Genomic DNA, 25,333 nt, shown 5'->3' on the forward strand with positions numbered 1-25,333 from the left:
TTTTATGGTTTGCAACATCTTGGTTGGTAGACATCTCTGGGATTATGTCAATGGAGATGAGGCAAGGCCAGCATTTGTGGCTACACCTGTCACTCCTACAGCTGGAGGCAGAGCTAGAGGTCAAAATGCAACACAAGTAATTGGAGCAGCTGCTACTCCAGTGGCTCCCACAGCAGAGTAGAAAAGATGGGATTCTAGGGATGCACAAGCTCTTTCTGTTATTTCTCTTTTTGTCAAGAGGTTCATTATTCCTCACATTCGTTCATGCAAGACCTCAAAGGCAGCTTGGGAGATTTTAGAGAGCATGTTTGCAGCGAGAAATGATGCCAGAGTTTCCTTCGCGAAGAGAGAGCTCTCTCATATGCATATGGATGAGGGAGATTCCATGAGTACAAACCTTCAGGATTTGAGGGAACAATTGCTGAATATAGATGAAGATATTCCGGATTTAGAGATGATTACCACCACCTTGAATTCTCTTCTAGAGTCTTATCTTGGTTTCCACACCTCGCTGAATTTGTCATTGAGGGGGGGCAGCAATGCTCTCTCTTTTCACGAGTTGGTAGGACTTTTGTTGCAGGAAGAGCAGACTAGAAATATGGCAACACGAGCTGGCGAGCATGCCATGCTTTCTAAGTTCAAGCCCAAAGGAAAAGGGCAGCCAAAGCAACATGCCAATCAGCCCGCACATCAGCATAAAGCTGATTCAAGACAACCCTCTTATAAGGCTAAAGGTGATGCAGATAAGCCTAAGAAAAAGGGCATTTGTCACTACTGCAAGAAGCCAGGTCATTACATTGGTGAATGTAAGAAGCACATAGCTAAATAAAAGAAAAGGGATTCAGGTATGGCTGTCTCAGATGCATTAGCTCCTAATGCACATGATGGAGGGGATGTTACAGTCAACTTTGTGGAAGAGCACTATGCTTTTTTGGCTTGCATTTCAGATTCTTCAGTGGATAGTTTAGATACTACAACCATTCTTGTGGATGACCTATATGCTTTCTTGACTTGCAGTTATGCCCCTTCAAAGGATGCATGCTCTCTTAGTGTCAATGAGACACTGAACACTTGGTATTTTGATAGTGGTGCTTCTAAGCACATCACTTCTAAGAAGAGTCTTTTTGCATCTCTGCATCCACCACCTGCTAAAAAGAAGGTGACGTGTGCAAATAATTCTTCTTATTCAATGTGTGGAATGGGGGACATCATGCTCACATCCACGGATGGCACATATTTTCGAAGTACAGATGTTCTTTATGTGCCAGGTATAAAGAAGAATTTTCTTTCAGTGTCCTCTCTCAATCAAGGAGGATTTCAGGATTCGATGATGCTAAGTGTGTAGTCCGAGACAAAGAGAATGACTCCTTTGATGTTGTCTGGCAGTCTTTTTCAGCTTGACATTTATGAGAAAAGATCCGATCTTGCACTTTCAGTGAGCACTCCAACTGTTGCGATGCAGAATGCGGAGTTATGGCATGCCAGGTATGGGCACATGAGCTATGGCAGCTTAAAGACACTTCAGAAGCATGCTATGGTTGATGCATTGCCTTCTTTGGAGTCACCTCCTCCTCATGCATATGAGGGTTGTATCCTTGGCAAGATGCATAGATTTTCTTTTAAGAAGGATGGTGTAGTAAGAGGTGCTCGTAAATTACAGCTCACACAGTGATGTCTGTGGTCCCATGAGGACACCTGCTTTCTATTTGGTTAGATTCATAGATGACTTCACCAACTTGGGTCTATGGTCTTAAGGCAAATCAGAAGTGTTTGTGCATTTCAAACGCTTTGTGGCTATGGTTGAAAATGAGAAAGGACTTAAGGTGCAGACATTTCGCACAGATAGAGAGGGGAAGTATACGTCTCATGAGTTTGAGGCATTTTTGAAGGAGAAAGGCATCACACATCAGCTTACAGTGAGACTTAACCTTAGAAAATGGTAAAGTTGAGCGCAAAAATCGCATTATTATGGAGATGGATGGATGCATGCTTACTAGTAAGAAGCTACCTCACAGGTTTTGGCTTAAAGGCCTCATGTGTGCCAATTATGTTTTGAATCGGCCTCCCACAAAGGCTTTGAAGACAATCACTTGCTATGGGGCATGGCATGGGAGAAAGCCTTTAGTGGACCATGCCAGAGTTTTTGGTTTTGTTGCATATGCCCACGTGCCTGTGGAGTTTCGATATAAGTTGCCTGTGTGTTTTTGTTGGGTATAGTGCACAAAGCAAAGGCCATAGTCTCTACAATCCTGCTTCTAGCAAGATTTTGGTGAGTAGAGATGTTATTTTTTCAGAGAATTCAGCACATACACATGCTGAATTTACTATTCCAGTTTCTTCAGATCATGTTTTTGAGGGCATGCTTGGTATAGCATTTGGTTCCCCAGCTGAGGCTCATGCTGAAAATCAGAATTTACATCAACCTCCTCCTGACCCACATGCCTCAATTCAGCCACATGCTGATTTTGTACCTCCACAGGGTGTGGATGAAGTTGTCAGGCAAGAGATTCAAGAGATACATGCAGCCAAAACGGTACCGAATTGGTTGCTATACACTCTCAAGGAGAGTAGGCTTGAGGCACCTTTGCCTGGTAGGACTCATAGTACAGTAAGGCACGCAGGGGGGGCTCTTTCTGTTGAGACAGCTTATGCAGGTACTCTTCTTGATGAAGAAGAACCTGACTCTTTTGAAGAAGCCAAGGATAATGTGCATTGGATGCATGCCGTGCACAATGAATTGCAGTGCACTAAGAAAAATTAGACTTGGGATGTTGTGGATTTGCCACCAGGGAAGCATGCCATTGGTACCAAATGGGTTTTCAAAGTGAAACGGAAGCTAGATGGGTCCGTTGATAGATACAAGGCAACGCTGGTTGCCAAAGGCTATGCACAGAAGAAGGGGATGGATTACGAGGAGACTTTTGCTCCTATATCTCGAATGACCACCATCAGGTCAATTATTGCCATGGCTGTAAATTTTGTTTGGAATGTCCATCAGTTGGACATAAAAACAATTGCCCTTAACGGGGACTTGTTGGAAGAGGTTTGTGTCAAACAGCCTCTTGGATTTGAACTTTTTGGCAATGCACTTCCAAGTTCGCAAGCTGAATAAAGCTTTATATGGGCTGAAACAAGCCCCACGTGCATGGTATATCAAGATTGATGTATTCCTGGCAAGCAAGGGGTTACATATAATAGTCGGACGGAAAGCACCCTGTACATTAAGAATGATGGGGGGGATATTTTGGTTATCATTCTTTATGTAGGTGATATGCTGCTCACACGGTTAAATGAGAAAATGGCTAATGTATTGTAATATGTAGGTTATGGGTATTTTTCTCTCATTGATGTTTTTTCCCCTAACCACAGTCCAATCTCCAACTATGGTTAGTGGATAGGATAAGGGTTTTGTCACTTAGACAAAACCCTTTACTCTCACTTGTAGTTCAGTTCTTCTATTCAGTTATTCATCTCACACTCGTGCTCTCTACTCTCCCTTTCTCTCACAATATATATATTGGAAATAGAGGATAGAATCACTCACACCTCACTTCCTCTCTATCTCATACAACACTCAGAAAACTGAAAGAGAGAGACCAAAACTCAGATATATTCCCCCACAATGGTGGGCAACAAAAGCTCAACATAGAGAGTGTACAAACAGCCCGAGTGCTGCCACAAAATGCTGAGTCTCTTCCTCTTCCTGTGCGAAGCGCCTATGTGCAAGGCTTTAGTGCAGGTGATAAGGAATGAGGGGGGAAGGGGGGGCTAGGCCCCTTGATTTGACCGACCAGGGAGTCGGCTCCCTGCCCTAGAAACTGACCTGCCAGCCTACCAGCCGACCTGATTGGTCGGCCTTTGCTGGCTGGTCAGGTCGGCTCAGGTCTAGGGCTTATGGGCTGCTGCTGCAGCCGCCTAGTCTACCCGTGCGCAGGTCTAGGGACGTCTTGAACAGTGCGCCATCTTGCTGCTGCTGCACGGGCTGCCAGACAGGTCCGTCTTCTTTCCTTTTCTTCTTCCCTACCGCCTACGGTCTCCTGTCCCCTTGTCCCCTCAAACCAGGGGCTCGCAGGTGGGGCAGTGATCTTCTAACACGCCCTCTCAATGTCACAACTGTGGGCCGATCCCCATTCACAGAAACCTCCCAACTCGATGCTTCTGGTATAAGTGATGCCGTAGGTGCCGGTACCCTTCAAGTACCTTAGCACCCTCATACCTCTGTCCCAACGAGCCTTCTTGGGTGTGGCGGAGAACTATCAAAGCAATCCAACTGCGAAGGAGATGTTTGGTCGAGTATTGGTGAGGTAAAGGAAACTCCCCACCAAGCGTCGATATAGTGATGAATCAACTAGTTGAGATGGATCACGCACACTCAGCTTCAGACCAGTCTCCATGGGAGGCACTGCAGCTTTGCAATTTTCCATCTCAATGCGTTTGAGTAGTTCCCTGCAATACTTCTCCTGTGAAATAAAGATATCGCTCTTTCCTTGTTTCACCTCAATCCCAAGGAAGTAGTGAAGTATGCCTAAGTCAGTAATCTCGAACTCCTCCATAAGAAGTCTCTTGACCTGAGCAATCTTCTTCGTATGATCCCCAGTAACGATGAGGTCATCCACATATAGAATCAATACCAGCCGCAAATCCCCCTGTGTGTCAAGATAAAGATTTGCCTCTGATGGACTCCGCTGAAGCCCGATCTTCTGGAAGAACACATCTATCTGCTGGTACCAAGCTGTGGGGGGATGTTTTAGCCCGTATAAGGACTTCTTCAGTTTGCAAACATTTGATGGGGATCCTGGAATCGGAAATCCTGGTGGCTGTGCTACATATACCTCCTCCTCCAGGTTACCATTCAAAAATGCAGGCTTGACATCCATCTGAAAAATAGGCCACCTATGATGAGCAGCCAAGGCAAGGACTATCCGAATAGTCACCATCCTAGCTGTGGGAGCAAAGGTCTCGTCGAAGTCAAGCCCTTCAGACTGTGCATAGCCTTTTACCACCAATCTTGCTTTGTATTTGTCCAAGCTCCCATCTGACTTGAACTTAAGCTTGTACTCCCATTTAGTCCCGATGACCTTCCGCTTGGTTGGTTTGGGTACTAAATCCCAGGTGTCATTGTTCAAAATGGCTTCCATCTCAGCCTTCATGGCTCCCTGCCATTCTGGTATATCCTTTGCTTCCTGAAAGGAACGGGGCTTAGCAAGTTGAGCTACCAAAGCGAAGTTCACGGAGGGAGTCTTTATGTTTCTTTGAGACCGCGGCGCTCTGGAACTACTCTTGGGTATGTCTATGACCCGTGAGTCTGCTAATGTCTTCAAATACCATTGAGGTAGCTTCTTCTCTGATGGAGGTATTTTGGATGAAGTTGACTGGGGAGCTGGCTCTGGAATGGCATGCTCCTCCTCCTCCTCCTCCTCCGGATCTTCAGTTGGCTCCACCTCGTGAAATGGTGGCTTTGGGTGGAGGTAACGTTGGAAGTTTTGGAACTTCCTCGGCAAGCTGTGGCTCGGTCTCTTCAAAGATCACATCCCTGCTGATAAGGATCTTCTTCTTGTCGGGGTCAAATAGGCGGTAGGCCTTGGACTCTTTGCTATATCCCACAAAGATACAGCTCCGGCTATGGGGATCCAGCTTTGTTTGCTCATCTTTGTGTACATGCACAAATGCTTTAGAACCAAAAACCCTCAGGTGAGAAATGATGGGCTTCTTACCATAATAAGCTTCGTATGGAGTCTTACCAGCAACAGCCTTTGTCTTGGTTCTGTTGAGGATGTGAACGGCAGTGTTCATGGCTGTTAGAATTATAGATATAATTCAGCAGTGACCAATGTAATATAATAAGCTAGTTAGGGGCACTTTTCCCTCTTTAAGAGGTTTTTTCCCCTAACCGCAGTTAGTTCACTAACTACGGTTAGTGACTACTAAGGTTTTGTCACTAGGACAAAACCTTATCTTTTCCTTCAGTGTGTTGTACTCTCACTCTCTTCTATTGCAACTAAGCTTTCAGCTTTCAAGCTTCCAGCTCTCACACTCTCTCTTGCTCTCTCTCACTCACTCTCTACTCACATTTGGTATCAGAGCGGGTTCAAGAGCTTCGGGCTCCCTGCTCCCTTCAAGTTCCAGCCCTTTGCTTCACGTTTCAGCCTGCTCCAACTCATCCGTACAGTCCGTACGACTGTACGGAATTCTGACGTACTGCCTCCGTACATTCTCCGTACTGCCTCCGTACAGTTTCTGTGCAGCGTCGTACATCGTCCGTACAATTTTTGTGCAGCACCGCACAACGTACGTACAGTCTCCGTACAACACCGTACAGACTGCCGTACATGTATCGCTTCTCTCCGTAAAAAATCGTCGTACAACTGTCGTATAGCGCCGTACAGGTCGCCGTACCTGCGCTGCAACGTCCGTACAGATTCGCCGTACAGTTGGATTCCGTACCTGCGCTGCCAGTTCCGTACCTGCCGTACAGTCCGTACGTACTGTACCGTACAGTCCGTACTGTACCGTACCATCTGTACCTTTCATAGATTTGCATGCATTTCTGTACTTTCAGATCTGTATTTGCAGATTTACACAGGTTGCCTTCAGCCACAGGTGTTCTTCAGCCACAGGTGTTCTTTGGCAGGCACATCTTGCAGAAAACCATAGTTTGGTTCAGTTGTTTGGGAGTACATTTGGAGCATTTTGTATATTGCAGACATTGCAATCATTGTGCAGTTTCGGAGCTACATCTGGAGCAAAATTGCTGATTTTGTTTAAAATTTGGGGCTTCTACAGACAGATCTGCAGATCTAGTCTGAAATTTGGGGCTTTTGTTCAAAAAATTGCAGATTTGGGGCTTTTAGTAATTTCGCCCCTTTCTCGTTGCAATTTCAAGCCACAAATTGGGGCTTTTGTGTTGGGAGAGCATTTTTTGGAGTATTCAGTTCATACTGCCTTTCTTGGAGTGTTTGAAGCACTTTTGGCAGATTTTGGAGAGTTTTTGATGCTTGGACAGATTTCTGACAGTGCAAGTACAGAAATCTAAGTTGCATTTACAGCCCGTGCTTGGCTGTGTTTTTTGGGAGTTGTGCATTCCATTCCCAGTAAGGGAATTCAGCTTTGTATCTGCTTCAATCTTTTTCTCAGAAATGGCCCATCAAAATCAGAATGAGTTCCCGTTTGGTGGTCTTTCACAAGAAGACAAGTTGGATGGTACCAACTACTCCCTCTGGAGTTTCATGGTATTTCGATTTCTCGAAATCTATGGGATTATGTCAATGGGGATGAGATCCGACCAGCAGATATTGCACCAGGGTGCAGCTGCAGGACAAGTTGTTGGTGCAGCTACAGTCAATACTCCAGAGCAGAAGAGATGGGATTCACGGGATGCCTTAGCTTTGTCATGCATCTCTCTTTCAGTGAAAAGATCTATCATTCCGCATATCCGGTCGTGTAAGACCTCCAGGGCAGCGTGGGATACCTTGGAAAGCATGTATGCAGCACGGAATGATGCCAGGGTATCTTTCTTAAAAAGAGAGTTGAGCAATACACATATGGAGGAGGGTGACTCCATGTCAGTCCACCTCACAAAGCTACAGGATCTCAGAGAGCAATTGTTAAACATAGATGAAATTATTCCTGATTCAGAGATGATTACAACCACTCTGAATTCTCTTCCTGAGTCTTATCTCAGCTTTCACACTTCGTTGAACTTATCATTGAAGGGGGGTGCAAATCCCCTCACTTTTCATGAGTTGATAGGACTTCTGCTTCAGGAAGAGCAGACCAGGAAAAATTTGGCTTCACGTGCAGGTGAACAAGCCATGCTCTCAAAATTTAAATAAAAAACAAAGGGACAGGCAAAGACATCAGCAAATCAGCCTTCCAGTGGGTCAGGACAGTCTTCACAAAAGGCTAAAAATGATGCAAGTAAGCCCAAAAAGAAGGGTTTTTGTCACTACTGCAAAAAGCCAGGTCATCACATAGCAGAATGCAAAAAAAGGCTTGCAAAAGAAAAGAAAAACAGCTCAGGTATGGCTGTTTCAGATTCAGCCCCTCATGCATCTGACAGCGGGGATGCTGCAGCCAACTTTGTTGGTCAGGATTATGCCTTTTTATCTTGCATTTCAGATTCTAGGTTGGCTGTTTCAGATGCTCGGGATAGTACAGCCTCTTACAGTGATGATACATATGCATTTTTGACTTGCAGCTTTGACTCTTCTACAGATGCATCTGCTTTCAGTGTTAATGAAACAGTGAACACATGGTATTTTGACAGCGGTGCATCCAAGCACATCACTTGTAGGAAGTGTCTTTTTACTTCCTTGCATCCACCTCCCGTTGGTAAGAAAGTCACTTGTGCCAACAACTCATCATATTCAGTACGTGGCACAGGAGAGGTTGAGCTCACTGCCATTGATGGCTCAATTTTCAGACTTTCAGATGTCTTATATGTGCCTGGCATAACCAAAAATCTCCTTTCAGTGTCCACTCTTAACAGAGGGGGATTTCAGGTCATCTTTGAGGATGACAAATGTGATGTCCGAGACAGGGAAGCTAACTATGCCTTAAGGTTATCTGGTACTCTGCTGCGTGGGCTTTTTCAGCTTGATATTTTTGAGAAAAGAGCAGCCCATGCTTTGGCAGTTTCTCCTACAGCTGCCATGCAAAATGCTGAATTATGGCATGCCAGATATGGCCACATGCATTACAACAGCTTGATGACACTTCAGAAATTTTCAATGGTTGATGCATTGCCACCTCTTGAGATACCTCCTCCACATGCCTGTGAAGGGTGCATTTTAGGTAAGATGCATAGATTCCCCTTCAAGAAGGATGGTTCAGTTAAAGCTGTTCGCAAATTGCAGCTTATACATAGTGATGTCTGTGGTCCCATGAGGACTCCGTCGTTGGGTGGTCATCTCTACTTTGTTACATTTATTGATGACTACTCCAATTTTACTTGGGTTTATGGGCTGAAAAAGAAATCTGAAGTGTTCACGGTGTTTAAACACTTTTCAGCCATGGTTGAAAATGAAACCGGACTCAGGATACAGACATTACGCACGGATAGAGGTGGAGAATACCTATCTGCAGAATTTGATGCTTTTCTCAAGGGCAAGGGTATTGTGCATCAGCTCACAGTCAGGCTGACCCCTCAGCAAAATGGCAAAGCTGAGAGGAAAAATAGAACCCTCATGGAGTTGGACAGATGTATGCTGAAAAGCAAACACATGCCTCATAAATTTTGGCTAGAGGGTTTGATGTGTGCCAATTACATTTTGAACAGGGCTCCCACTAAGGCTTTAAAAACAAAAACTCCTTTTGAGGTCTGGAATGACAGGAAGCCTTCAGTGGATCACTTCCGAGTCTTTGGATGCCTTGCCTATGCACATGTGCCAGTTGAATTTAGGCACAAATTGTCAGATAAAGCCATCAAATGCATATTTGTTGGATACAGTGCAGAAAGCAAGGGGTACCGTCTCTACAATCCTGCTACACGCAAAATCATAGTAAGTAGAGATGTGATATTTTCTGAAAATTCAGCTCACACTCAGGCTGAATTTCAAATGCCTTCGTCTTCAGAGGATGTCTTTGAGGGGTTGCTACCCATTGCTTTGGGTTCCCCTGCTGATTTTTCTGATCCAAATCAGAATTTGCAGCAACCTCCAGATGCTTCAGTTCCGCCACAGGATGTCTTGCCCCCTCCACAGGCAGTGGAACAGGTGGTGCAGCAAGAAATTGCAGACATACATGCAGCAAAAACAGTCCCAAACTGGCTGTTACAGACTCTCAGGGAGAGTAAACTTGATGCTCCGTTACCTGGCAGGACCCGCAGTGCAGCAAGGCACATGGAAGGTGCTAATTCAGTGGAATCAGCATATGCAGGTACTCTCCTTGATGAGGAGGAGCCTACCACATTTGAAGAGGCAAAGGATAATGTGCATTGGATGAATGCCATGCACGATGAGTTGCAGTCCATTGCAAAAAATCAGACTTGGGATGTTGTGGACTTGCCACATGGTAAACATGTCATTGGCACACGATGGGTATTCAAAGTCAAACGGAAGCCAGATGGCTCCATTGACAGATATAAGGCCAGGCTGGTTGCTAAGGGCTATGCTCAGAAAAAGGGCATAGATTATGAGGAAACATTCGCTCCTACATCCCGGATGACCACCATCCGATCAGTAATTGCAATGGCTGCATATTTTGAGTGGAATGTTCATCAGTTGGACATAAAAACAGCCTTCTTAAATGGGGACTTGCTGGAAGAGGTGTATGTCAAACCACCTCCGGGCTTATTCTAGTCTTACAAAGGTATATTTTTGATCTTTAGAACAACAAAAAATTCTAAATTTGTATGATTGGACTTATTCTAGTCTTACAAAGGTATATGTCAAACCACCTCCGGGCTTTGAAATTACAGCAAATGCACTTCAAGTATGCAAGCTCAATAAAGCTTTATATGGGCTGAAACAGGCCCCTCGTGCATGGTATGCCAAGATACATGCCTTTTTGACCAGCAAGGGGCTGCACAATAGTCCTACTGAGAGCACCCTCTACATCAAGATGGATGGGGGGGAAATATTAGTCATCCTTCTTTATGTCGATGACTTACTGCTCACAGGGTCCAATGAAGAAAAAATTGCAGATTTCAAAGCTGATTTGCAGACCAACTTTGACATGTCAGATTTGGGGCTGCTTCACTTTTATTTGGGGATCCAGCTCTCTCATGAGAGACGTGGCACTGTTATGTCTTAGTCCAAGTATGTTCAGAAACTCTTGGACAGATTTAACATGCAAGAGTGTAAGCCCATAGCCACTCCTATGGAGCCGGGGCTGAAACTCACAATGCATGATGCAGGAGAATCAGTTGATGCCACACTTTACAGTCAGGTTGTTGGATGCCTCATATATCTCTGCAACACTAGACCTGATATTCAGTTTGCAGTATCTCAGGTGAGCAGGTACATGCACAGCCCAAAAACTATGCATTGGCAGGCAGTTAAGCGCATCTTCCGTTATTTGCAGGGCTCAAAGTCTTTTGGCTTACTATTTCCCAGGGGGGGTGACTTGCAGATGCATGCCTACAGTGATTCAGATTGGGCTGATGATTATGACACTAGGCAGTCCACTAGTGGTAATTGTTTCTTTTTGGGTAAATCTTGCATTTCATGGCTGAGCAAGAAACAATCTACAGTGGCTACCTCATCATGTGAAGTTGAGTACAGGGCAGCTTTCACAGCAACAGTTGAATGTGTCTGACTGCAACGTCTATTTGCTGATCTTCATCTGTCTTTGGAGGGTCCCTCTCCAATTCTCACTGATAGTCAAAGTGCCATTGCAGTGGCAAAGAATCCAGTGTTTCATGCTCGCACGAAACACATCGAGGTTCACTATCACTACGTCAGAGAGAAGTTGCATGCAGGAGAGATCAGTATGATCTTTGTGTCCACACATGACAACGTTGCAGATATTTTCACCAAAGCACTACCACGTGAAAAGTTTGAGGCATTTCGCAGTTCCCTGAACTTATATCTGTTTGGTGATTGATCAGCCTTGTACATGACATTGGCACTGCAGGGGGGTGTTAGAATTATAGATATAATTCAGCAGTGACCAATGTAATATAATAAGCTAGTTAGGGGCACTTTTCCCTCTTTAAGAGGTTTTTCCCCCTAAACGCAGTTAGTTCACTAACTACGGTTAGTGACTACTAAGGTTTTGTCACTAGGACAAAACCTTATCTTTTCCTTCAGTGTGTTGTACTCTCACTCTCTTCTATTGCAACTAAGCTTTCAGCTTTCAAGCTTCCAGCGCTCACACTCTCTCTTGCTCTCTCTCACTCACTCTCTACTCACAATGGCTTCACCCCAGTAGGCTTTAGAGAGATTCCTTCGTCGCAACATGGTCAACCTTGTCTTTGTGACGGTCCTGTGTTTCCTCTCAGCAACTCCATTCTGCTAAGATGTGCGAGTTGTCTCTTGATCCCTTGCTTCTTGCAGAATCCATTGAACTCAGTTGAAGTGACCCCCCCTCCCCCTCTGTCGGTGTGGGAGACTTTGAGTACCTCCCCACTCTCCTTCTCTACTTGAGCCTTCCAAACTTTGAATTTCTCAAAAGCCTGAGATTTCTTGACCAGGCAAAATACCCATGTCATGCGACTGAAATCATCAACAAGTAAGAGAGAATACCATGAACCTGCGAATGATTTTGTTGACATTGGGCCGTAGATGTCAGCGTGAATCAACTCGAGCGGCTTCTTGGCCCGTGATGAGGCCTCCTGTGGGAACTTGTCCCTGTGTTGCTTGCCTTCCACGCAAGCCCTGCAGACACGATCATTGCCTGCAATTAGTGGAAGTCCATCCACCATCTTTGTCTTCTGCATCTTGGAGAGAGTGCCATGGTTGACATGACCAAACCGCTCGTGCAATAATCTGGATCTTCCATGGTCCCCGTGCACCACCAGAGCGGGTGCTTGTCCATCTGACTGACAGACAATAGGTTCTTGCACAGATTCGGTACGTAGAGTACACCGAAAATCAGCTCCTCGTTTCCAGCAGTTGTAATGAACGGAAAACTACCGACACTCTTCACAGGGCATGACTGGTTATTCCCAATAGTGACCTTGGAATCGGGATGCGTACCTTCCATGGTTTTGAACCATTCCTTCTTGTTGGACATGTGCTTTGAAGCTCCACTGTCCACATACCAACCTTCCTCTCCCTCACTGACTCCATACGCGGAGCAGTACTCAGTGATGATGAAGAGAGCACTGGTCGTGACATTTGCTGATCCAGTCTTTGGCTCCTCCTTGGACTTGGACTCCTTCTTGAGGTCTGCCTTCTTCTTGCAGCACTATTTAGCATAATGACCAAAGCTTCTCACAGTAGAAGCACTTCATTTGCCTCTTTTTCTCAGTATCCTTGGTCTTGTTCTTGTTTTTGGAGTGTTTGAACTTACCCTTGCCGGGCTTGTCCCTTGCCACGAGAGCCTTCTCTTCCGATTGTGAAAACAGCTTTTCCCGAGCCTCTTCCTGCAATAATAAAGGCCCAAGCTCCTCGAAGGTGAGAGGCTTGGTCCTCTGTCCTGCAGTGACCGTAGTCACGAAACTCCGAAAGCTTCTATGTAGCTTGTGTAAGGTCAACATTGCTAGTTGACTTGACTCTACCTTCTAACCAACTGCCGCGAGCTGGTCCCTCACCATCTCGACTTTCGTCAAATGGTCATGAACATTGTCACCTTCATTCATGTCCAGGTTGTACAGTTGGTGTTGAAGCATCAGAATCTGAGATGTATTATCCGTTTCATACAAATCCTTCAAGATAGCCCACGCCTCTACAGACGTCTTGGCTACTTGGATGTGTAGAGGAACAGAGTCCGCCGTGGTCCCTATGATTAATGCTAGGGAGTGGGCATCTCTCTCTTCCCAATTCACCATCCGCTGGAATGAGAATCTTCCCCTTGTTATCCAACAAGTCTTCCGGTTTTGCCTCCACCCCCGTCATCAGCTTCCACAACTTCTGGGCCACAAGATGGCTCCGGATCTTCATTTTCCAGATCGGGTAGTTTGACCCGTCTAGCTTCCCTGACTCTCCGAAGTTCGGGATAGTAAATGAGAGGAATCTGGAGGAGGAGGAAGGAAGAGAATGGGCTGAAGAGGCAACAGTTGAATCTTTGTCCTCCATCCTTGCTGTAATAAAGAACAGTAAACTGAATATACATCGGAGAACTTGACCACGCACCTAAGCCTGAGTGTCGATTGGAGTTGCCTTCTAGTAGAGGTACTCCGATCTAGAGCTGTGAACCTAGCTCCGATACCATGTTGGAAATAGAGGATAGAATCACTCACACCTCACTTCCTCTCTAGCTCATACAACATTCAGAAAACTGAAAGAGAGATAGACCAAAACTCAGATATATCCCTCACAATGGTGGGCAACAAAAGCTCAAGATAGAGCGTGTACAAACAGCCCGAGTGCTGTCACAAAATGCTGAGTCTCTTCCTCTTCCTGTGCGCTTGCCTATGTGCAAGGATTTAGTGCAGGTGATGAGGAATGAGGGGGGAAGGGGCTCCTTGATTTGACCGACCAGGGAGTCGGCTCCCTGCCCTAGGAACCGACCTGCCAGCCTATCAGCCGACCTGATTGGTCGGCCTTTGCTGGCTGGTCAGGCCGGCTGCTTATGGGCTGCTGCTGCAGCCACCTAGTCTACCCGTGCGCAGGTCTAGGGACGCCTTGAACAGTGCGCCATTTTGCTGTTGCTGCGTGGGCTGCCAGACAGGTCCGTCTTCTTTCCTTTTCTTCTTCCCTACCTCCTACGGTCTCCTTCCCCCTTGTCCCCTCGAATCGGGGGCTCACAGGTGGGGCAGTGAGCTTCTAACAATATATATACATACATACATATATATGTACACACACACACACACGTAGATATATATATGTACATGTGTTCATACATACATACATATATGTATAGATATATGTATGTATATATAAATGTGTGTGTGTGTGTGTATGTGTGTGCATATGTGTGTGTGTGTGTGTGGTACATATATATATACACTTTTTTTTTGTGAGAAGAAATCTTTTATTGCTGTAAAATAATTACATTCATAGTTACTTCAAAAATGAAGTAACTATTACTCAACTAAAGATCTCAGTATAAGCTGTATACACATCCTGATCAATCAAACGAGTCTGAACACAATCATAGAATGATTGCTGCAGAGATCGTTTGAAAAAAATAAAGGATATACACATATATATACACATACATATATATACATATACATACACACACACTTTTTTTGGTAAAATCCAGTGTATTTATATTATCATCAATTTACAAGATGGGAAGTCTCCCACTCACTGACATGAGACTCAAAAAAAGAGCCCAATGGAAGAACTCAAAAACAGGTAGAGAACACTTCAAGGCTAGTGGCATCCAAGTCCCTTGCAGCAAAACTGTCATATAAGGATTGCTTGAGGGACATTCTGAAGAAAATATATGCCTGAGGAAACTGTTGACCCATCCTAGAATGCAGTCTCTGCGTCCAAATGGTCCAAAGCGAGTCCAGTAAAAGAAGAGGAGGAATGGAGACATCTGAGAACACACACACACACACACACACACACACACACACACACACACACATATATATATGTGTATGTATGTATGTATGTATGTATGTATACGTGTGTATGTGTATATACATACATACATACATACATACATACTATATATATGTATATGTATATGTATATGTATATGTATATGTATATACATATAATATACATATACATATATATATATATATATATATGTATATGTATGTATGTATGTATGTATGTATACACACACACACGTATATATATATATATATATATATACGTGTGTGTGTATACATGTGTGTGTGTGTCCCAGCAAGAATGTATTGTGACCATGTTTGGGGCTTGATCTATTAGAGGTGAACTGGGCTCGAGTGGAGAGGCTCCAGGTTCTCTTTTTGGCACAAATGACCTATTATTTCCGGTCAGTTCAAGCCTCAAGGTACCCCAGTATAGCTTGATGCAACATTCCGAGAAATCACATACCTCCACCGAGTTAGGCATTTTGATTCCTCGACCTCGGGCTGATGCAGGTTACCATGGCTAGCCTTATCCGTATCCGTGACATTAGCAGCTAAGGGTAATCAGAAGTGTTGGTATGCCTAAACGTGGAAATGTTTTGCCAGTCTGAGAATCACATGGACAAATTGCTCGCCTTTTAGTATAGCGTTGAGGCCTCTCTATTCCACTTGCCTAACATGAGGCTAACCCGGTTAGCCGCCAATGAGCTTCTCGTGAAGCTCAACCTGTACAAAGATTACTACTAACGAAGATCATAGGAGGGCTTTATTGACCCACCAGGTTACACACGGATCCACCTCTCCCACACAAAGTAATTTGATCTGGCAGTTCCGTGTTTCCTCACACTGATTACGCCTTGAGACTAGACTAGCTGAGAGCACACCTGCAAAGGGCCGCATCTACACCCTATGTGATCCACACGAAATTGAGTCAGAGGAGTACGTTGCTTTGAGATTCCTTGTGTACTATGAGATATGACGCCTCACCACTGTCATTTCAAAGATGGATTCAGACGTCCCGCCCCCCCCCCCCCCTCTCTCACTCTCTCTCTCTCTCTCTCTCTTTGCACGCTCCGTCATGGCTTGCAAGGCCTACCAGCATAGCCAGCAGCAAGGCTTTGAATGTCTTGGTTACATGGTTAATAGTGGGAGATACCCCTATGTCAGATGCAAAAACCTTGTTCACCAAGATGGGAGTTAACCTCACATGCGAGACAGCATGGGGGGTTGGGTCCCAACAAAACCCCTTATAATGAAACTCTGGACAGCAATGGACAGGTCTACCCTCATGAGCATGACGAAAACCTTGAAAGGGACAAGAATATACTTGGACGATGACCTCACATTGCTATAGTAGGAGCATCAGAGGGAGGGAATGATGCGTGTTATGGCAGCAAGAGATGCAGGGAAATGGGCTGTCTAGAAAGACAGGAAAGTGATTATCAGAGAGAGAGAGTAGAATGCGAGGAAAGGGAAGAAAGAAAAGAGGGGGAGATGGACAGCACATAACGGTGTCAGACCCAGGAGATGACGGCCCAAGGGGGCTGAAATAGCAGTGTGGAATTGCAATGGTATGCTTTGGTCTGACCCTGGGGGTTTCTTAGAAACATACACTGACAGAGACATGATCTTCTACACCGAGACCACAAATCTCAGAGGAGATCCAGTCGCAGGGGCGTCCCTTTGACATGAGATGTCATGTATACAATGAGATCCAAGGCTGTCACCATTGTCTATTAAAAGATGGATTTGGACACCGCTTTAGCCTCCTAGTCAACCCAAATCAAAGACGGGTAGCGATTTTCTTCCGTAAGGCCGTACGACACAAGGACAAACTGCTCAAGATACACAGACGAGATTGAGAGGCCCAATCCAAGTTCAAATAGAGGGTGATTGCTTTGTTTTTATTTCCCAGCCAGATGGCATGGACCAACAACCCCCGAGTAGAGGACGCAACTGAGACTTGAGAGAGAGAGAGAGAGAGAGAGAGAGAGAGAGAGAGAGAGAGAGAGAGAGAAGAAGTAGAGTCTATTAACGTCCACAGGGGGCCAAAAATGACCCCCGCGACCCGTCTCAATACAATGTAAAATCGAGTCTCCTCAAGGAGAGGGGGTTGGAGTCTATGAGTTCCTGACGCCAGGTAAAAAGACGAGTGACAAAAGATCCCAATGCTGCCGGAGAGGCAGTAGAGAGAATTGATGTCAGCTGAGCGGAGTCCTCCAGTATCTGTTGGTAGTCCTCCATGATATGTGCATATCGGGGGCACTGTAGAGCCACATGTGCCTCCGTGTCAACTGTCTGCATGTCACAAAGGGTACAGACTCTACCATGTCTGGGCTGATGCATCCAAGCTCCCTTCTCAATTGCAAATGTATGAGATCTGGTACGAAACCTGGCTATGTTTCTGCGATATAGAAGGGGGATAGGTGTGCTGATATAAGGCTGAGCATGAGTCTCTATGGACATGTATGCAGACCAACGTGTGGGATTTATGTGGTCTTGGTAATATTCCAGCTTTACCTTCTTTTCACTTGAGAGAGAGAGAGAGAGAGAGTCTATTAACGTCCATGGGAGACCAAAAGGTCTGTGGGACGATTAAAAAATCCATCTAATACAATAGCTTAGGGAGGGCATAGGGCAGCTCCCAAGGAGTGCATAAAGAAACTCCATTTATTTAAAGCACTATTATACCCTGGAAAAATCATATATAATCAGCCATACAGCATTTTAAGACTGAGAGTCTTTTAGTTTTGATTTAGACTCCTTAATGAGTGCTATTCCTCTGTGGTACACTCCCCACTTTCCATCCTTCCTGGCAGCCTTAACCTTGGCTAATTATGTTGTTTTATCTGTCAGTTGAGCTCTGTAAGTTCCTCAACTATCCATAGCTTAGTACCTTTCAGCTTGAAGGACTGTCGTAGGATCTTGAGTCTTAAATCTCTTGAGTTAAATGTAATAACAGCTTTATTTACCTTTGCTCCAAACTCCACAATAACCTCCTGCTTGGCTGTCCGCATTTCAGTTTGATCCAAATCCTTAACTGTGGAGACTAGCCGGGGAGTAGGTGGGGAAGCCTTGCAAGATTTTACAGCTTACTGAAAGCACCCTCTACATCAAGAAGGATGGGGGGGGATATTTTGGTCATCATTCTTTATGTAGATGATATGCTGCTCACAGGGTCAAATGAGGAAATAATTGCAGATTTCAAGGCTGAATTGAAAGCTGAATTTGACATGACAGATTTGGGCATGTTAAATTCTATTTGGGGATCCAGTTCATACAAGACAAGCATGGCATTCTTATGTCTCAATCCAAGTATGTGCAAGAACAACATGCAAGATTGTAAGCCTACAGCCACTCCCATGGAGCCAGGGCTGAAGCTTACTATGTATGATGCAGGTGAATCAATGGATGCCACACTTTATAGCCAGGCTATTGGATGCCTCATTTATTTGTGCAATACATGGCCCGATATTCAATATGCAGAACCTCAGGTGAGCAGATATATGCACAGCCCAAAGAAAACACATTGGCAGGCTGTAAAACGCATCTTTCGTTACTTGCAAGGCACAAAGTCTTATGGCTTGATGTTTCCCAGGGGTTTGACTTGCAGATGCATGCTTACAATGACTCAGATTGGGCTAGAGACTATGACACTAGGCAATCCATTAGTGGTAATTGTTTCTCTTTGGGCAAAGCTTGCATTTCTTGGTTGAGCAAGAAACAATCTACAGTGGCTACTTCCTCATGTGAAGCTGAGTATAGGGCAGCTTTCAGAGCGACAATTGAATGTGTCTGGCTGCATCGTTTATTTTTTGATATTTATCTCACATTGGAGGGTCCTTTTCCGATTCTCACTGATAGTCATAGTGCTATAGTAGTGGCAAAGAATCCTGTGTTTCATGATCGCACAAAGCACATTGAGGTTCATTATCATTATGTCAGAGAGAAGTTGCATGCAGGGGAGATCAGTATGATCTATGTGTAAACACATGATAATGTTGAGACATCTTAACCAAAGCACTTCCATGTGAGAGGTTTGAGGCAATTCGTAGTATCTTGAACTTATCTCCTCTTGTACTCAGCTTAGGATCATTGCCAACAACCAATACTTGGTCACAGAATCCCCCATAGCTACCTCAAGTACCTGCTTGACGACTTATCTGCTCCAAGCAGAAAGAAAAGGCATTTATACACAACCCGCCTCATTAAGAACTTAGCATATGGAAAGAATCATCTGTTGAAGGTCTTACACAGAACTTGGGCTTCTATAATTTTAGTTAGCTGCTCTCCGTACAGTAAGCCCATACAACGATGTACACAACTTGTGAACAATCGGTACATGGCCAATCCCCACGTAAAGGGGTTGATGCCGAAAAGGACCAGGGGCTGGAGTCCAGAGAAGGTACAGAAGCTTGCAGGGACCCGGGTGCAGCCAGCAACACGGAAGGGCCTTGAAGGGGTGCAGTTGTTGATGTACGGACTGTACGGACAATCCATAAAAAAAGTACAGGCGCTAATTGTAAAGCCTTTGTATGACGTTCATGTCCGTACGAGACTTTGCGCAGTCATGCGAAGGGAGCTTTTGCTGTACAGACTACTTTAAGTGTGTGCACGGGAGCTTTTGCTGTACGGACTTCTTCAAGTGTGTGCACGGGATCATGTACAGAGAGCATAGCAGCTGTGCACAGATCATGTACATTCTTTATACGGACTACTCATTGGTTGCGTACAGTCAAGCTACTGGACGCTTGCAAGCTGTGTAAGGCTATTATAAAAATGTTGTGAGGCAAAGATCCCTATCGCCCCTTTCTTGCTCCAAGGCTTCCCAAGCCTTCCTTACCAAAATGGGGCAGCCCATGCCTTGGGTTGCCCCCAAGGGCCTCATTTGCCCCTAGGCCACCTACTATTGCCTAAAAAGCTAAGCCCAGTGTGTGTAGCGGTTTTTATCCCACCAAATAACATGGCATTGTCTGGAATGCATGAGAAGGCATTGAAGCAAGTGGATGGACCTTTAAGGTATTTATTTGCATGTTTGCATTTTAGGTTTGTGTACAGCCGCCATGAGCTTTGGAGCAGGTAAAGAGAGCCATGCCTATTGTTGATGACAATAAGTACTTTGTCTGATTTGTTGCGGGAGGATGCAATTCAGATGGCTTGTTGTGTGGATGGACATGTGTTTTTCTTCATGTGCTTGTAGATATCCTAGAGGCTGATAGTCTGACATTTGCAGCCCCAGCTTTTAGTTGGGTTCATGCACAAATGCGAAGGTTTTTACTGTGGTGCATGTTACACAGGGTTTACGAGGAAGAAATGGAAGAGGTCGACTCAAACATCCGGGTAGAGGAAGGGGTAGAGGCAAGGATCCGGGATATATGAAGGGCCGAGGCAATAGAGACAGAGTTTTTGAGGATTCTTATGTATTCTCGTCTCGTTGTGGAAGTGGAAGAGGGCGGGGCCTTAGGAGACCAAAGATGGATGACTATGAAGAGAAAGATGTTCTCTCACCAAGCAACAGGGCGTAAGTGCAGTCGATGTATTTTCTTATGTTCAGCAACTTGAACTGTGTTTAATCTTTTTTGCAAAAAAATAAATTGTGTTTAATCTGCTGCTAACAAAAGCATTTTTGTATGTCTGTGATAATACTGTTTTGTGTGGAATTTTAATAGCATGGCTTCATCATCACATGAACCGGCAGCAAGTAGCAATTCAACACCACAGCCAGCTCCTAAGCAGCCAACAATCAAGCAGCAAGAGTCTTCCGGATCAAAAAAGCTTACAGCTGGCTCCATACTTAATTCAGCATCTCCTCCATTTTATCCATCTGGGTCTCTGTCTCAAAGTTTGACAGGACTGCTGGCTGGCTCACGTAAATCAATGCAGGGAGCAGATGAGAAGTTGAGTGAGAGAGATGTACGGCAGGTAGGGAGAGTGGATAATAGATCCAGAACTTCCCTAGAGAAAGGGGTTTCAAGCGCAAGTACAGCTGCAGTAACGAGGCAGCCTTCTATGTCTGGGAAGAGCACAAGTCTGGTTGCTGCTTCTAATGCTTTGGAAATGGAAACTGGGTTGCACAGAAGTGCGTTAAGAAGTCCAAATAACCTACAGCAACAGTTGAAGACAGGATCTGGCTCCATGCTTCAACATACAGGATCTGGCTCCATGCTTCAGCAGACAGGATCTGGCTCCATGCTTCAGCGGACAGGGTCTGGCTCCGTGCTTCAGCAGAAACAGTTGACGAAAGCTGAGGGGAAAGCACAGCCCATGATAGATCAGCTCTCCCTTTCCACGTCTTCCCAGCAAACAGGAAGAGGAATTCCACTGGCTCAGTCTTCAGGTTTTTTGCGAGTGCAACAGCCACAGCAACAACCACAGACTCCAAAGCAAGGACAAGTGTCCCAGCAACAGCCTCTGCAATCACAGACAGCGGGGCCCAGTGTTGCACCATCTCCCAAGCCTGCTGTTGACCCAAAGGCTTCTCCTCTGTCATCAGTAACCAAACTAGCTAGCAGCGGGAGTGGAAGAGGTGGTCAAGTGACCAGTGTGCAAGCTGGAAGAGGATCATTTGTGTATAATGCGGGATCCTCAGGGGGGTTGACCAATTCTTTGCGTAGCGGTGAGCCTACTTTAAATCTTCTTTCAAGCCTGTGTTCTTAGGTTTTTACAAATTCTTTTGGGGGTACTTAATGCTGGGTGCCATGAGTATTTGAAATTCATGCATATTGGCTATTGGGGACATTTGCAGTTGTGCAATTTGCTGGTCAGCCACAGGCTGGCATAGGAGTCCCTGCAGTGGGTGTGGCATTACCTGGATATTCAAGTCAACCTCAGTTTGGTTTTGCCAATTCTGAAGTAACATGGTTCGTGCATTTGACTCAGCTTTTAAATCTTGTCAATGTATGTCAATCAAATTTCAAAAGATATGCATTTTTTTCTCTTATGACATAATGAATGATTGCATAAGGTTTTACATGGTTTTTAAAAAATCAACTGTGCTTAACAAATGACCAGACAGTTATCCATCGTGACAGAAGTTAGAGAGAGCAATATTTTCTCTAGATGGCGCATTGAAGAAGGAAAAGTAGATAACTAGAAAAAGAGCAGGATCAGTTTGAAGGGCTGCACTAGAAGCTCTTGTGGTCAAAAATGTTGGTGCAGTGCTATAGAGGGGCCGCATGTGAAAAATTCACGTTTGATGTGCAAATTGGATATATTTCTCAGAAGATGTCTCTTGTGTCGAGGTCTAGATTGATAGGTTGGCTCAAGGATTTTGGTAAACTTCAAAAGCTATGTAGAAACAATGTATTGCTTTTAGCATGCATCTCCCCATCTCCGAAAGTGACCGGTTTTTCCTTTCAAGTGTCCCATTCTATTGAGGAGTATATACCTCACCGTAAACTGATTTACAATGCAGCAAAATAATGTAGCAATTCCTTGGAATGATATTCCCTCTCTCTATCTGAATGGATGGTCTGCAGCCTACATTCAGATTGATTTTCAACCATGGCCACAAATTGTTTGGCAACATTGCAAACTTCGGACTTGTACTTAAGAGCAAAGACCTAGGTAAAACATGTGAAGTCATCTATGAATGTAACATAATAAAGATGACCTCCAAGAGATGGAATGTGCATGGGTCCACAAACATCAGTATGGATGAGCAGCCCAGTCCTTAGGTCTTGATGGGACCAAGTGGTAGAGATGGTTCTAACAAATGATGTAATATTCGCCGATATTCATTAATAGAGTTATGTAGTCAAGTGTCTAGGTCCTTGGGGTTGTATGATGGGGAATGGTCCAATATTGTGCGTTAAATAGTACATCTGAGTCGTAGGCTAAGGATAGAGTTACACGGGAGGATGAACTCCAGGCTAAAAGAAAAGGGTATCTTTCTTCATGTGTAAATGTGCATTCTTTCTTAACCACCTTGCATGCATGCATAGATGATTCTCATTGAACAATTCATTAGGAAGAATTTGTGCACAAAATGTCGGGACGTTCCTTATGAGGATGTATCAACCTTTTAAAAGCCTAAGTTGCAACCAAAAGAAAGGGTTGAATTTCCTAAATATGATAGAATAAGGAAGGTGGATAAAGTAGCACATTTTGCAAGAAAGAAAGAAAGAAAGTTGTATTAATGTTCTTGGGAGGCCTCAGTAGAATCAATAAAGTAACTCATACAAGCCATTGTGGCTTGAAGAGAGGGCTCGCAAAGGCTCTTTTTGACTGCTAAGCCAAGCTAATAATCTCAAAAGCTCAAAAACTCAGACATGCAAAGCTAGTGCTCCAAATACATATCCGAGGACCATGCTAGCTCTTTGATGAGACGCGAAGATGTCATGTATCTGCGTCTCTTGAGCCGTCTCTCGTTGGTCTCTGTGATCTCTATATTCGGTCGGCTATATCAAGAGTGACACCGAGACTTGGGCGGTCTCCTCTCAGTAGAGTAGTGATGGGCTAGACCTCTATCATGTATGCTCTGGTCATCCTTTGTGTCGTTGGCTCCACCGCTCCGCGCCGTCTATTCCTGCTGATCCATGTTGCCCTCATGATAGCTCTCTCCTACTCCTCTATCCTAATGTGTCCTAGGGATGACTCGAAGGCATAGAAGTCGATGACGTGTATGTGGTATTGTCGCCTAATCTGTTGCATTAGGGTCTCTCTATGCTGCCGTATCTCCTTCAAAGAGAGGCCAACGCAAACCTGTTTATGGAAGTGTATCAGGTGGGCGAGTGGCCCAAACCTGTGTCCTCTTGAAAGAAACAATGGTACCGTCCTCAGATCTCATAGTAGGTGGGGCAAGTACACAGGAAGTGCTCCTCTATGCCACTGTGCATTGCCTGCAAGTCCGTTGCCCTCTAGGTGTGCTTGTGGCTCTCCTTGCCTCGATCATTAGCTGATGGGACGAGACCGGCATCTGTCTGATGGCAATCCTTATCGCGTGTGATATCCCTTTGTCCTCAAGATGTTGGAGCCTGGTAATCACTCCATCCTCTGATACTCTTAAAAATTGATCGTGGTAGAAATGGATCTTGGTGGGGAATTATTGGCTCCCACTCCAAGTCTGTAATGTGTAGAGCTGGAGTAGAATCAACCGTATGATAGGGTTGATCTCATGTCGCGGGATCTGGAGGGACCGGGCATCAAAGCTTTACTGAAAGGGGAGGAGGCGATCCATCTAAATACCCTGACTGTCAAACCATTTGGATATGTGTGCATACCAAGTTGTGCTAACCCCACTCTCGGCTAGTTGTTCGGATGACTCTAATTCCAACCTTAGTAGCCTCGAGCTAGGCAAGGCCCATACCCTGTGAAGATATGTCATCGTTTTGAAGACAAAATCAAACTAATAGCGAACTCTGCTTGTATGATCTGATGAGGGACCGAGGGCTTATTGCGAATCATCTTGGATCCCATAGTCACATGTAGCCTCACCGAATCTCTGCCACTCAATTGCCGATTCGTCACCCTCCCAAAAGGTGCTGCTGCATACATGGTCATTGGCCTCACTAGTGTATCAAAAAGCCATCCCTTCGTCGGGAGGTCCTAGAAGAGTGCTTGGAAGCACCATCTCTCTAGTTGAACTAGCCCTCATGTGAGTCATTGTGAAGACTGGCCCTTGTTGCGTGAGTCATTGTGAAGATTGGCCTTGCGAAGACTGCCCTAAGATAGGTTTATGACTGTACAATCTCCACGGGCTCTCCTTGGTATGTAAAGCTGTGGTGATGGAGTACTGTCGTGAAGTGTTGAAGTTTATCATAACCTTGGTCTTACCAAGGTTGACCGACAACTCTCTCTCCCTACAAAACACCTCTAGGGCCTGTAGATGTCTTTGCAGGCGTGTTGCTGAAGAGGAGATTCGGACTATGTCATCTGCGTATAGCAATATTTGTATCATTAGATCAACAAGCAAGGATCCCTCCCCTTGTACATGATCAATGAAAGTTGTAATCGCATCAATGTAGAGCTTGAAAGTGTCGATGAGGGGGGGCATCCTTGCTTCACTTTGATCATGCTCTCAATCCAATCTGATAGACCTCCAAGGGCGCGCACTCTCTCTTTGAGTGCATACATAGGCTCATCACCCCCCAGTTCGTGACTCCTGGTATCTGCATCTCTTGGAGTCTTCGAATCACAAAGGCTCATGGGATTGTGTCAAAGGCCTTCTGAAAGTCTACAAAGCAGGCACATGCTTTTTGCCGAAAACCAGCT

At 44.9% G+C, this 25,333-nt stretch overlaps 1 protein-coding gene across 1 annotated transcript in view; it reads left to right on the top strand.

Annotated features, from left to right (window-relative positions):
- Positions 1-25,333, top strand: part of LOC147892276 (CASC3/Barentsz eIF4AIII binding protein) — a 72,281-nt gene that overhangs the window by 23,340 nt on the left and 23,608 nt on the right. Inside the window, exons 4-6 of the mRNA XM_087388035.1 lie at positions 20,419-20,642; positions 20,791-21,737; positions 21,867-21,981. Coding sequence (XP_087244161.1) covers positions 20,419-20,642; positions 20,791-21,737; positions 21,867-21,981 — 1,286 coding nt within the window. The remainder of the gene's footprint in view (positions 1-20,418; positions 20,643-20,790; positions 21,738-21,866; positions 21,982-25,333) is intronic.

Source organism: Dipteris shenzhenensis, chromosome 17 (genome assembly GCF_047967505.1).
Source record: "Dipteris shenzhenensis isolate YYH24624 ecotype China chromosome 17, Dip_SZ_1.0, whole genome shotgun sequence".
Classification (NCBI taxonomy): domain Eukaryota; kingdom Viridiplantae; phylum Streptophyta; class Polypodiopsida; order Gleicheniales; family Dipteridaceae; genus Dipteris; species Dipteris shenzhenensis.